We start from the raw sequence: 15,379 nt of genomic DNA, 5'->3' as shown, positions 1-15,379 counted from the left end.
TGGTACAGTCCTGAAGATTACCAATACTGCAGTACAACACTGTGAGGTGGCACACTCCTGAAGATTACGAATACTGCAGTACAACATTGTGAGGTGGTATGCTCCAGACTATTACTATTATTACAGTACAACCTTGTGAGGTGGTATACTCCTGAGGATTACAAATACTTTAGTACTATATTGTGAGGTGGTACACTCCTGAGGATTACTAACACTGCAGTAAGACATTGTGAGATGACACACTCTTGAGGATTGTAAATATTGCAATGTAACATTGTGAGACTGTACACTCCTGATGATTACTAATACTGAAGTACCACATCGTGAGGTGGTATGCTCCTATTACTATTAATGTAGTACAACAATGTGAGGTGGTACACTCCTGATGATTACTAACACTGCAGTACAACATTGTGAGGTGGTATACTCCTATCAGTATTACTGCAGTACAACATTATGAAGAGGTATACTACTGAAAATTACTAATACTGCAATACAACACTGTGAGGTGGTACACTCCTGAGGATTACTAATACTGCAGTAAGACATTGTGAGGTGACACATTCCTGAGGATTACTAATACTGCAGTACTACATTGTGAGGTGGTGCCCTCCTGATGATTACTAACACTGCAGTACATTGTGAGGTGGTATGCTCCTAGCAGTATTACTACAGTACAACATTATGAAGTGGTATACTACTGAGGATTACTAATACTCTGATACAACACTATGAAGTGCTACACTACTGAGGATTACTAATACTGCAGTAAGACATTTTAAGGTGACACATTCCTGAGGATTACTAATACTGCAGTACTACATTGTGAGGTGGTACACTCCTGAGGATTACTGATACTGCAATACAACACTGTGAGGTGGTACACTCCTGAGGATTACTAATACTGCAGTACGAAACTGTGAAGTGGTACACTCCTAAGTACAACTTTGTGAGGCAGCACACTCCTCAGGACTATTAACACTGCAGTACAACACTGTGAGGTCGTCTACTCCTGAGGATTGCTAATACTGCAGCATACCACTGTAAGGTTGTACACTCCTGATGATTACTAATACTGAAGTACCACATTGTGAGGTAGCATGTTGCTATTTCTATTACTGCAGTACAACATTGTGAGGTGGTACACTCCGGATGATTACTAACACTGCAGTAAGACATTGTGGGGTGACACATTCCTGAGGATTACTAATACTGCAATACAACCTTATCAGGTTTTATACTCCTAAGTACTTCTAATACTGCAGTACAACTATGTGAGGTGGTACACCCCTGAGTATTTCTAATACTGCAATACAACTATGTGAGCTGGTGCACTCCCGAAGATTACTAAGACTGCGGTACAATACTGTCAGGTAGTACACGTCTGTGTACGTTTAACACTGCAGTACAACTATGTGAGGTGGTACACTCCTGAGGATTGCTAATACTGTAGTACAACTTTGTGAGGTGGTACACTCCTAAAGATTACTAATACTGCTGTACAACACTGTGAGGTGGTAGACACCTGATGATTACTATTACTGCAGTACAACATTGTGATACGGTACACTCCTGAGGATTACTAATACTGCAGTAAGAGTGTGAGGTGGCACTCTCCTGAAGATTACTAATACTGCAGTACAGCATTGTGAGGTGGTACACTCCTGTTACTATCACTGCAGTATGACACTGTGAGGTGGTATACTCTTGAGGATTACTAACACTGCAGTGAGGTGGTACACTCCTAAGTACATCTTTGTGAAGCAGCACACTCCTCAGGACTGCTAACACTGCAGTACAACACTGTCAGGTCATCCACTCCTGAGGATTACTAACACTGGAGTATGACAGTGGATGTGGGACACCCTCCTTTGGATGAGATGTTAAACCATGGCCCCATCTGCCTTTGCTGACTGTACCTTAGGAACATGTCAATTGTCAAACAGAAGAGGGTATTATTATTACAGCTCACAAAGTACACTTCATTATAAAGAAAAACTAAAATATATAGTTGCAACAAAAAATCCAGACTAACAAAATTACATATATTTAAAGGGGTCTACTTCAAAGGATCAAAATTTCACAACATCGAACCACTGATATGTGCAGCCCAGACGATCGAAGTTGTGAAATATCAAACATTGTGAATGGAGATCGCTGTACAGTGCAGAATGGGAAATTTACTGTTCTCTGCACTGTAATGTAATCTTGGAGTTGGTATATTTAAGTAGCAGGGGTTGTGGGGGTGCAGGGGGCTTGCACCTCTGCAAAAACGTGAACAGACATTTTCATCTGTTTTTTTTTTCTGTTCGATATTTCACAACCTTGATCACCTGGTCTTCAATAATCAGAGGTTCAATGTGAAATTTCAGTCCTGTGAAGTACACCCATTTAAGGCTACAGCAGTGAGAATGTACAGGTAAAGTTATTAATTAAGAGATAACTCTAATTCTATATCTATATTCTTCATAGCAAACTGATGCAACACACTTTTAGTCTTCAATGGACTGTTACTCTCTGTCAAAAATGCAGAGCGAGTTGTTAGTTGATCGATAACTTTTTTCCCCAAAGGAATAAAACTGCCATCATTTTGAAATGCTACAGTGAATAGCCTTCCACTAACAGTTAATGAAAATGAGTTTTTAACAAGGTGCTATATGCCAAATAGAAGGTAGTTATGCTATACAGAATACAAACTCACTGTGTATCACTTCATACCTTAATTCAGGATTACAAGGAGTGAATGGAAAACATAAAATCCCACTGCCTGAAGGACAGCGGCTAATCACTGACCTGACCACTTCAGTTGCACCCAAACCCAAGAGGTCTTTCTACAGGAATTTAGCAGGGAGAAAAGCATTAGTAGTGGCTTGGTATGAATTCCTCTATCAAAATATCCTCAAATCAGAACATGAAGTAAATGAGGGCAATTGGTGGTCTGCTAAACTTTTCAGTACACTCCTTTTACAAGAGTCTTACAGCCTAGATAATGTAGTGCTATAAAACATTTAAAAAATGACTGTTTTGTCTTCATATCTAGTTACAAAAGTTTGTCTGCATGGAATACCTGCACTTTTAGGCAGAAATGTGGTTGCAAGAATGCCATTAATGCAAAGAACAGAACAAGCACAACATAGGTTTATAGGTTGGAACTAGGCTATCAGCCCAAGGGCCTATACAAGCCTAGCCATAACAATTCCCTGGTATTTTCTTCCCTGAACCCCTGTCTAGCAGTGATCCCCAGGGTAAATTTCCTATCTCCCATACAATCATCAAGGTTCCTTTAGAAGAGGGCCAAAGAGGCGCTCTGCTTTTCATGTATGGGCAGTCTATTCCAGAGTCAAAACAGAATTCACAGTGCTAATGACATAACCAAACACAACATCCCAAAACAGAATTCACAGTGCTAATGACATAACCAAACACAACATCCCAAAACAGAATTCACAATGCTAATGACATAACCAAACACAACATCCCAAAACAGAATTCACAGTGCTAATGACATAACCAAACACAACATCCCAAAACAGAATTCACAGTGCTAATGACATAACCAAACACAACATCCCAAAACAGAATTCACAGTGCTAATGACATTTCACTTCATCTAAGGTGCAGTGACCTTAAACTATTTAGATGAGGATGTGAATACATGTGAGAGGATCTGCACTCTGCACAACCCATTGTGTGTTTCCTTTTTGGAGGAGTGGGGTTCAGGATTTGAGGCAGGATTGTTTTGGTATTCTGAACCAGTGTTATACAATTATTTTTTCTAGCTTTGAAAATATCAGTTGCAAATATTCTTTATTTTGTACTTACATGTGTAAATGTCTGAAAACAACCCCAACCTGAATATGTCACAGTGTAATACCCTTGTATGATTTAATTCCTGTATATAATAAGCCTGCTAAAACATTCACATACAGTTGTTTATAAACATACTTTTAGTGCCAAAGCAAGGCACATCAAAACTGCAACACTTAGTGACACTCATGCTATATAAGCACCCTCACCTGCAAGACAACCACTCACAGGAAGCAACAGGCCTGGCTTAGAGGTGAAGCACACAAGTGTCTGCTGAAACTACGAAGCTCATACTCTTTGGAATGGGGGAAACAAACAAAAGTACAAATGCGAAGAGATACATACTAGGTCTAAGGTGATGGTAATTCTGCATATCCCCCCTACTTTGTGGTACAGTAATCTTAGAGTTATTATATACATACCATGAGTGGTCACAGTCACTAACACTGGGAGGTCAAAAAGTGCAACACTGAGTTTCAGAATTGACTGTTTTTATTTGAATTGCCATTTATTTTTCAAATAAATGCTACCAATCCTACATATAACAGATATGTTTGCAGAGCCCTGAAAGAACTAAATTGGCTTCAGCTACTGAACTATTAGATATACTCAACATATCACTGTACATTATCTTATGCATGCGCTATTAAAATGCCCAGCACTAAAAGATACCCTGCAGCACTACTCTCCAGATAGAGGCCATTTGCTCAACCAATAAATTCTCAGAAATCAGGACAAAGTCTAATAACTCGGGGATGACACACTAGACTCCCATTACGTATCTAAACTCTGGAACACCATCCTGACATACCTAAAACAGACTATGAAACTTTCGGCCTCCAAGGCCTTACAAAAACAACACACATGGTCACACATATGCTCCTCTATGGGGTAACTCAATCTCTTTTGTCAGCTCATACCCACTATCCTTTTATAACTTCCATCCCCTTCTGCTTAACAACCACTTCTCAATTGCCTTATCTTAATCCCCCACTTTACTCTTCAGTCTTTCTGACCTTCTCACTTTATCCATCTCTTTCAAATACTCTGCACCACTCTGTTATAACCAGGTTCTATGTTACTCTGTCATAACCAGGTTCTGTGTTACTCTGTTATAACCAGGTTCTATGTTACTCTGTTATAACCAGGTTCTGTGTTACTCTGTTATAACCAGGTTCTGTGTTGCTCTGTAATAACCAGGTTCTATGTTACTCTGTTATAACCAGGTTCTGTGTTACTCTGTTATAACCAGGTTCTGTGTTACTCTGTAATAACCAGGTTCTGTGTAGCTCTGTTATAACCAGGTTCTGTGTAGCTCTGTTATAACCAGGTTCTGTGTTACTGTGTTATAACCAGGTTCTGTGTTACTCTGTCATAACCAGGTTCTATGTTACTCTGTAATAACCAGGTTCTGTGTTAGTATATTTACCATAGTATTCTTACCCCAGCTATCCCTGCCTTATCAGTAATACAATGCCGCTCTCGCTCTTCTGGCTTTAACTTAAATACCTACAGACTAATGTTTCTCACACCTTATCTCGATTTTATTAAGTGCCATCATCTATGCAATATCCTCCTTACCCGTGTCTTATTAGGTATATCCAATGTCTGCTTGTCACATATATTGCACATGAACTGCTGGCATACTAAATGTTTTACATTTGGAATTTCATATCATGTGTAATGTCACCAGAGAACAAATACCCATTTCATCTTTGTAAAGCGTCTTTTAACTTACCAGAGTAATCAAGTGTTTGTACTCAGATGTCTTAAGAGTTATACATGCAATGTACCTTTGTAAATACATTGTTCTGCCATGAGTATCTTAAATACATCTGCTACAACTTTTCTCCCTGGGCCTCTGCTGAAAATGAGCTTTCCCCAGTCAGACTTCCTTCATCCACAAAATATAAATAAATAAATATGTCAGGTTTGAAGGGTTTGGCCTTGCAGTTCTGACAGAAAGCCCTATCTCAGGTGCTAATGTTTACTTGTTAACCAGATAAACCCATTAAGTGACTTACAGGCAATACTGGCTTAACCTGCCCAGAGTAACACAGTATGCAAATTAAAGATTAAAGACATCAAACTAAGGACTACAACATTAAATTCATTAGCAGCTTGTAACCTTACTTCTGTAAACCAAACCACCTTAGTTATCCTTTAAGGTACTTACAGTCTGAGCTACAGAAGAAGTAACTTTAGGCTGCTGAGGACAGTTCTGAACCTATATCTTTTAAGCAACTGCTGCATTATTCCTCCAGGACTAGACAACTTCCTTATGTAGTTTTCAGATTTGCCACAATCTGCTGAGACATTCAGTTATCATATGCCATACCAGCATTAGGTGGGATTTGGAGCCCTTTGACTGCAGATTTTGCCAAAAGTGCCACAGACTACTACAGTGCACCACAGACCTTACCTATGAATGTCTTCCAGGCCCTGGGATCCTCGCTCTGCCTCCAGCCATAGGGCCAGCCCATGACTACGGTGTTGTGCTTCATTCCACCCAGTCCGCAAGACTGGATCAGGTGCGAGATGCCCTCACGAACCTTCGCTGCCACCACTACCTGGCAGAACCCCTTCACCTTCTCTTTGTCCATCAGATGCTTCACAGTCTAGGAACCAAACAAACATGCAGTGAAGACACACCTTAAAAAGACGAGGTTTGCAGCATCAAGTAAAGTCAGTAAATTATGCCCTATAAATTAAATATAAATCAAATTTGTGGATCACAGTTGGGTTGCACGGCTAGGCTTTTAAGGGCCCTAGTAGTCATTAGCCTAGTATACACCTATGAACCTATAAACTCACAATGGTTACTGTTTCACTCACTATGGGTCTCTAGCTAGGACTGGTTGGTAGAAAGGGTTGTTGTTTTGAAGGCAATAGGTGTTATAAAAGAATAGGGGCATCAGTTGGCAAAGGAAAATGGAATTACCCAGGTGAGCAGCATGTGCACACCTGCATTATTTCTTTTCGGTCTCCTCAACGGGAACAGCCAGTTCCACAGGGGATCACTCCTACTTGAAGTCCTGCCCCAAGAGATCTTACTATCATATGTTGTTTCCCCTGTCTCCATTGAAATTCCTAACGGGAACAGCCAGTTCCACAGGGGATCACTCCTACTTGAAGTCCTGCCCCAAGAGATCTTACTATCATATGTTGTTTCCCCTGTCTCCATTGAAATTCCTAACGGGAACAGCCAGTTCCACAGGGGATCACTCCTACTTGAAGTCCTGCCACAAAGAGATCTTATCATATGTTGTTTCCCCTGTCTCCATTGAAATTCCTACTGAAAGAACCACCACCACCTTCTTTCCTTTAATCTTTCCTTCCTTCCCCCACCCCCACATCAGCCTGTCGTTCATCTATCTCGCCACTCCCCTCTCCAGCGTGCGACTTGCTACTTGAAGCATGGTTACCACTGGTACTGCTGGACATTCTGCCCCATAAGCTAGCAAATTAGTCAACTGAACATTTAATCTTAATGGTTTACAATACACAAGAAACAGATGCAAGTTTGCAATCACCTCTGCTGTCCCAGAATGACATCCCTGCAGACTGTCATGTGTAATTCTGATCTGTGTATTGTACATCAGTAAGTCTACCTCTGGGTGATGGTTAGAAATACCTACCAGGCACAATGCCTGCATCGTCAGTAGTCTGCAACTAACCACTTGCAGGCTGTCCTTCAAATACAACTGTGTTTACTCTGATTAAAATAATCTGTAAAAAAAGAACACAAAGGGTTTGAGAACCCAGTAGCACTAAGCACTGAGAATGTAACACAGATGTTAGATATATAATGGCTATGATCTTAACCTGCAAAATAGGTTTCCATAGAATGCACAGATTTACAGACATTCCAAGGCCATTTAGTCTTTTGACCACTTCTGCCTCACTAGTACGCTCACTCTCTCTCTCTCTCCAGCTGCACCTCCTTTCTTCAGAAAGGCAATACCAGTTAATCCTGGAGTAAACTTGTGAATATCCATCCAATCATCCAGGTTATATTTAAAGGAAGATAGTGAGTCACCGTTCTTAACTGCAGAGCAAGTTTAATCCAAAGGCTTGGAAAGCAGTAAGATATAAACCTGTCCATTCACCATGTTTATTTACCTGTTGGTGAAGACCAAGGTCCTTGTTTCTCATTCTGGTGGAGCAACTGGACATCTGCAGATACAGTAGGCCAAGGACAACCAGGTATCTTATGGTACAGTAAGTGAGACAGATTTCCCCTCAAAAGCCTATAAGACACTTAATAAATGGACAGAGCTTCAAAACTCTCTTGACCACACAGGTACTTTAGGCCTACCTTTGAGGTCTTTGTAATTGTTTGACGTTTAGTGAGACACATCCAGAAGGAGGCACTGTACTCAATAATTGGTCTCATTACTGTAAGTATAACAGAGTGATTACCTCTTTAGACCTTAAAGATATTCCTTTTGCAATCAGGTGTGCTAACTAAAGGATTTCCTGACAACCATTGTCATGTGATGATAAAAAAAGAGAGGAATTATCATGTCAAGTTCTTAGGGCCGTGACTACATTTTCATTTTCTAGTGGTGTGTTGTCTATACAGTATGATTGGGCAGGGGAGGCATCTGTCAAAAGTAAGAATACTGGGGCGGGGCCAAGATGGCTAAACGACAACAGCAACTGGTGAAAGTTCTGAGACTGAAAACGTTTCCCTGACAGAAAATGTAATCAAAAAATTAAAACTTGGAGATACTTGTCCGCTAATTTTATTCACTAATACAGAAAAGATTTATAGCTTCAAGTGTTTCAAAAGCTGTAATTTTTCTGTCAGAATTTCAACTGTTTGGTTAAGAGAGCAGAGACTTCAACATGAACCACTCAAGAAAAGGTACTAAAGATTCTTGTGTTACAAAAGACATTCAATCACTGATATCTAACAGACAGGATGTATTACTTAAAAATAGACAAACTAGATAGCAAACTAAAAAGTTCAAAAAAGAAAACAGAAAGAGGATGGAACATTTTGAAATTCTTATGAAACAACAAGGTGCACAAATCAGCAGCATGGAAGAAACTTTGAACGATCACAAAGGAAGAATAACTGAAGGTGAGACTCAGACTAAATTTCTTTTAAAACAAAATAAATGGCTCACATAAAAACTCAATGATTTAGAAAACAGACTGAGACGAAATAACATTAGAATTTATGGAACACCTGAAGAGCATGAGGAAGACAATATAATAAACTTCTTAACTACCAGGCTACATAAACCATTAGATCTACCTGCAACTTTATCTTCTGGAATTGAAAGAGCACACAGTTGCCTGAGTGCAACTTTGAAGAAGGAAAACTCACCACCACATTCAATTATGGTTGAGTTCATGCCTAGCTGAGAAAAATATCAATTACTGAAAGCAGCATAGTCCAGCCCACCTATTAAAATAGGTGAATATGTAATCAGATTGGACATGAGTATTCTACTACAGTAATGAGTAATAAAAATCCTGTTTACCACTGATCAAGGAACTTAAAAAGGACAATATTAAAGCCACTTTGGTGTTTCTTGTAACAATCAAATTATTCCTTTCTGAAGAAACAAGCATATTTAACATGCTGGAGGAGGCATCCACTTTTGTTAACAGCAATAAAATCCTTAATAATATTGAAGAAATTGAGTGGAACAGTATATCCCTGAAGAGACAGAGTACGCTGAATTCCTGGAAAAATGCTTCTAAAACTAAAAAGCCTAAAAACAAATTACTCTTATTCTTTGAGTGTAGGACTATTACCCTCTGAAACAATGGATTTTATTTATTTATTTAAACATTTGTTGACCAGAAAAGACTGACTAGGACAGAGCCTATTTTCAGCGGAGGCCCAGGGGAAAAATGCTCCAAACGCATGTCTTTGGAATGTGGGAAGAAACCGGAGCACCCAGTGGAAACCTACCTAAATGTAAAGAGGACATGCAGACTCAACACAGCAGGCACCCCAGCCAAGAACTAAACCGTAGAACCTCTTGCTGTGAGGCAACAACATAAACTGCTGCACCAGTGTGCCACCCAAGTCCTTTAAGTAAAATACTGGACTTTAAATATATACTTACACATGTTCTGAAGCTTATATTTTAAGTTAAAACATTTTTCAAGATGAGGAATATAATGGATTAGTTTTACTGTTTTATTATATTTAGTGACAGTCTTGCTAAATTTTATTTAACTAAACCTAAAGTGCGTTTCTAAATGTTAAACAAATACTTCCTGTAAGAGAATGTAATTATATTATAAGCAATAGAATTGATAACTTTAAGGCTATATAAGTTAAGAATATTATTTTATCTGATCAGTTTTGCTTAGTATGTGCATTGCTGGGTTAACTGAATGTCAGATCCAAGTAATGTGTTAATCTAAAGTATTAAGGTGCTGGTGATTTTGCTTTCTTTGTTCCTGTATAACACATTCCTTTCACATGTCATTTATGAGCATGCAACACAGAAAACCTGAGAAAAAGGAATGTTCCAGTTGTATCAGAAAACTGGCTTCTTCACACTTTGAGCTGTCCTGAACAAAATCTAGGTCAAAGTTCATCACTGATGCCTGTGGAAGAAGAAAAGAACAATCTTTTTTTTTTTGAAGCATATATGTGAGAGGGTCTTCCCAGACGGCTGCACATTGAGTAACGGCTTAATTTTGGCCCAACCAGTGTGAAAACAGAAACTCAGCAGAGAAGGCCACTAGACTTTTTTGTCTCTAGGTAAATTTCAGTAACTGGCTAATAAGTGCACTGCCTGGGTGCCTGGTAAAAAGAAATAAAGAGGACCTGAAAGAAAATTGGCTACAAAACCTGGGGGGAGGGAGGGGTTACTGAGTGGGAAAAGTTCTGCAGCTCTCCAGCAAAAAGCGGTGATCCTCCCGACATGACTTCCAGTAACCTAGAGGAAAGTACAAGACAACTGCACAAAGACCTGTTTAAAATAAACAAAACACTGATGCATGTCAACTCAAATAACAAAAGGCAGGAAAATGTAAGAAGCAACAGATAATCAGATGAGGTGATAGAACTGCAAACATCAGAGGTCGCTGACTAAATATTAGACTACACAAGAAGAGACATTTCAAAAAATAATAAAATAAGAGGACAAAGTGCTTAGGGAAAGCTTGAGATTTTCAGCTGTACCACAGAAGCTGAAAGGAACAGACTGTTTTAATTTTATGACAGCACAAATAAGGAACTGGACTGGTATTCCACATCAGAAGTTGTTAGCTGAAAGGGCACGTTATGTATATGCTCCAAACCTGGCTATGAGAAAGCAACCTAGACCTTTAATAGTAAAGATGCAATCCTATCATCACAAAGAGTTGATATAAAATGTTGGTGTTGTTTATGTTCTTTATTCACTGAAGAAAGCTTTCATGCCGAAACTGGTTTGAATACATGTTGTGCTTTTGCACACACTTTTGGACTGTGTTCATTAAACTACTTATGTTCCACTTTTGAGTGCTGGCCATCTCTTTTTGTTGGATTTTGTTTGTGTTTTGGGGCACTGCACCTGCTGTGCTTGTGGTGATCACATTCTGAATAAGGCTTATAAAGCCCCTAGGGACAACAGCCTAGTAACCTCTTATGAACCTATGACAGAATAAGAAAATCTGGAAATATCGGGCTTTTCTGGACTTTGTTGGGAGTTGTGGGGGACTCTAAACTATATGCCCTACTTCATGTCATTAATGTACAGAAAAAAATACTTAGAAGATGGGAAGAGGAGGGAGAACGTTAAATGGAAGTAAAACAATTTTTTTCTCAGCAGTACTATTTTAACAGTGTATGCTATAAAGTAAAGTTTTCTCAGTTACTTTTAAGTGCAGTGGGGATACTACTGTAAACAAGTGCTCCTGTTTTTTTTTCCTTCTTCTCTCTTTCTACTTGTTCAGTTTTAAGACATGTAGACACTCGTAAAAAAGAAAAGAAAAAAAATCTGGTTAAAACAGCATGACAAAAGAAACATTCATGGGCTTTTTCTGATTCTTGTATGGGAAATGACTGGATTAAGGCCCTTAGCTTGATCTAGTAACAACTTTTAAGAAAAAGCAAGTAAATAAAAAAATATTGAATATTACAAGCCTTTTTCAAACAAATACATATATGCTTAGTAGCAATTCTGTATCTGGTCCTCCTGTCTCCATGGAGACAAACTGATAAAGAGAAATTGGCTACAAAAAAATGGCTAGGTGATAATGTAATCTGAAAGCATTCAGGTGTTTTCCTGGTTCTATATCATTTCATTGAAGTGACAGTTCAACGAACGGCATTTCATTAGAAATTCCATTCATCAAATTCCACTCATGTGGGGGGCTGTGATCCCAACACCCCCCTCTAATTATATATACCAACTCTGAGATCGCACTACAGTGGGGAAAGGGCAAATTTCCCAATCCTCACTGTACTGCGATCTCAGAATGAACAGTTCGATGAACGGCATGTTCAATGTAACTGCACTAAAAATGCCATTCGCTGAACTGATTTTTCACTGAACTGATAAGGACCTGTATTCCAAGCTGGTACAGCTATACAGATAAGACAAAACCAGACAGCACTTAGTAGAAGCACATGCTGCACCATGCGTATTAGCATGGATAACCTTTCTTTTAGGTTAACTCAAGTCTGTCAGTGTGTCTGTCAGTTTGGGACATTTGCCCCTATTAGGAGGGTAAAACTTCAATATTTGAAGATGTACATAGTTTTGTATGTTAGTATTAAGTTAATATATTTTAGGGGGTATTGAGGTGTGTTTATTTTTTTTGTTTGAGGTTTTTCAATAAAACAAAAAGTTTTGTATATATAGGCTCAAATGGATATGACAAGAGACAACTGTATAAAAATTCAACCTGCCAAACAGCATACGCATGTAACACAAAAGCTGGAACTAGATATTAACAAAAAAGCTGTTAAACATAAAAGGTGGGAAAAATAACTTTTTAAGACAATGATACATTCTGTAATGTCTTTACATGTAAGTGATCTCGCAGATAAATACAAAAAAGAAAGTGTAGTGAACTATATTAAAAAGTGTAGAGTGCAAATAGCTCTGCTACAGAGACACATTTGGAATGAACTGAACATGTGAATTTGATAAAAAAGGTTTTTAGGGTGGTTATTCAGAGGAATATATAGGACAAAGGAAAAGAGGTGTACTTATATTAATTACAAAAGGAGCTCCAGCAGTGACAGAAAAGGATAAAACAGATAATAATGGCAGATTTGTAGTACTAAGGGGTTAGTGGCAAGGGAAGAAGATAACACTGGCAAGTATTTACACTCTAGCTAAAACTGTTATAATGGAGCTTAAGAAAATTCTGGGAGAAATAATTAGCTTTCATCAAGGAATATTACTTACAGGTGGGGACAGGAAGTTGATTTGCAGCAGTGAATATGTGTCTGGGGGGGGAACTGGAACTTGATTTGCAGCACTGAATATGTGTCTTGGGGGGAGCAGAAGGGAAAGTATAATAAAGGAGGATAGACTTTTGAAGAAACCTATGAAAATATTTGGCATGGAAGATGTGAATTCAGTAATAGCTAAGACTGAATTTACATATTATTCCCCAAGATAAAAAAAATGGGCTAGGGTAGACAGAATTTACATTTTGCGGGAACGTACATTTAATTGAAGGTCTTGATATGCACCCAATAACTGTTTCAGATCATGCGCAAATAATAATGAAAATAAAAACACAGGGTAATGAAATAAAAATGAGACACTAGCACTCTCCTCCCACCTATCTATTGAAAAGAGAGGAAGTTGAGGAATGGGTAGTGGAAATTATTCAGAAGTTATTAGAGAAGGCAGAAATTTCTTCTGAAAATATACCTAGGGAGTGAGATAAAATGAAAGTGGAGTTTAAAAAAATATGGTGGAAATAAAATAAAGGTTAACATGGTTAACAAATGTTATAGTACTGCAGAATAGGGGCAATCTCAGAGAACAAGAAGAGGAGAAATTGCAGAATGCCAAACAGAAAATAAATAATGGATTAACTTGATAATATGCATGAATTTAGAAGGATTGCTGTTGAGCAAATGTTTTTAATAACTCTAAAGCACAAAAAACTTTTAACACAATGACTCAGGCAAACAGAAAGGCTTGTCACTAGGCTTAAGAAGGTAACAAGAGATCCTGTAGAGGTATTAGAAATATTTCAGAAATTCTATAAAGTCAGTATAAAGCAGAGAAATACAGAAATCAAGAAAAAGGTACAAATGAAAATGTTATGGAATAATTAAATATGCCAAGGCTAGAGGTAGATGAGGCTCAATTACTAACAGTTAGGATAGGAGGAGATGAGAACAATGGGGATGTATAACCAATCTACAGGAAAGTCACCAGGAATCGATGGTATTCCTGAGGAGGTTTGGAAGCTAAAAGGGAAAATACTGATAAAGATCTGGAAGGTTTTGTTTAACAGTATTTTAAAAGGAGGGGAAGTACCACCATCCTGGAAGAAAGTGGTAACAGCTGTAGTACCTAAAGAGGGAAAAGATCCATCAGATACAGGTCCATTTCAATACTAAACCATGCCTACAAAGTGTTTATGTCTATAGTGGCTAAAATATTGGTAAAATTAATGACAAAATTCACAGATACAGATCAGTGTGGTGTTGTGAAGGGAAGGCAAACATTTGACAACATTAACAGAATACTGATGATCCAAAGAGAAACAGAATAAAAGAAAATACCACTGTTGTTGTTAGGTCTTGATGCAGATAAAGCATTTGACAGAGTAAGCTGGGACTTTATGAACAGGTCAATGGAAGCATTTCAATTTGCTGATAGAATTATAAGGTTGATTAGGAGGTAATATCAGGGATCGGAGGCAAAAATTAAAGTGGTTGGGATCCTCTCTGACAATTTCTGCTTGAGAAACCAAGGAATGGTGCACTCTTTCCCCTTTGTTATTTGCACTGCAATTAGAACCACTTGCAAAGAAAATAAGGGACTCAGAAATTCAAGGATATAATTGATACTTGCATGTAATATTACTTTATATCTGACAAAACCAGAAAGGGCCATTACAGTGTTGTGGAACATTTTGGGACAGTTTCATATCTTTTCAGGATACAAAATTAATGAAGCTAAAACAAAGGCAATAGCAGTAAATTATATACTTATACACAAACTGGTTCAGCAATATCAATCTCTAAGAATATCTGGGAAGAGACTACACAAAAGATAATACAAAAATCGAGGAAATGGAAGCTGTGTTATATGGATAGAAAGATAAAAGCAGTTCAAATGGTTTTAATCCTTTTACTTGTATACACAGGTCAAGCATATTTCTATCAACCAGAGGAGAAGTTGTGGAGAGCAATTAATAAAGAGCTGAATGATTTTATCTGGGAGGGGAAGATGGCAAGAGTCAAGTGGGATAAGCTGATTCTTCCAATAGAACAAGGCGGATTAGGATTACCCGATTTGAAGGAGTATTTCAGAGCAACACAGTTAAGGCTCCTAAACATAGCACAAGTAGAACACTATAACACAAAGTGGAAAGGCATGATGATGAAGAAGACACAGGAAGTGACTGGGATTTT

The 15,379-nt window shown here is 38.3% G+C and overlaps 1 protein-coding gene across 1 annotated transcript in view; it reads right to left on the bottom strand.

Annotated features, from left to right (window-relative positions):
• Positions 1 to 15,379, bottom strand: part of LOC122790513 (solute carrier family 12 member 6-like) — a 1,559,275-nt gene that overhangs the window by 101,374 nt on the left and 1,442,522 nt on the right. Inside the window, exon 19 of the mRNA XM_044058063.1 lies at positions 6,230 to 6,425. Coding sequence (XP_043913998.1) covers positions 6,230 to 6,425 — 196 coding nt within the window. The remainder of the gene's footprint in view (positions 1 to 6,229; positions 6,426 to 15,379) is intronic.

Source organism: Protopterus annectens, chromosome 16.part0, assembly GCF_019279795.1.
Source record: "Protopterus annectens isolate FY-2018-M chromosome 16.part0, PAN1.0, whole genome shotgun sequence".
NCBI lineage: Eukaryota > Metazoa > Chordata > Ceratodontiformes > Protopteridae > Protopterus > Protopterus annectens.
This window is presented reverse-complemented; position numbering and strand designations above follow the sequence as displayed.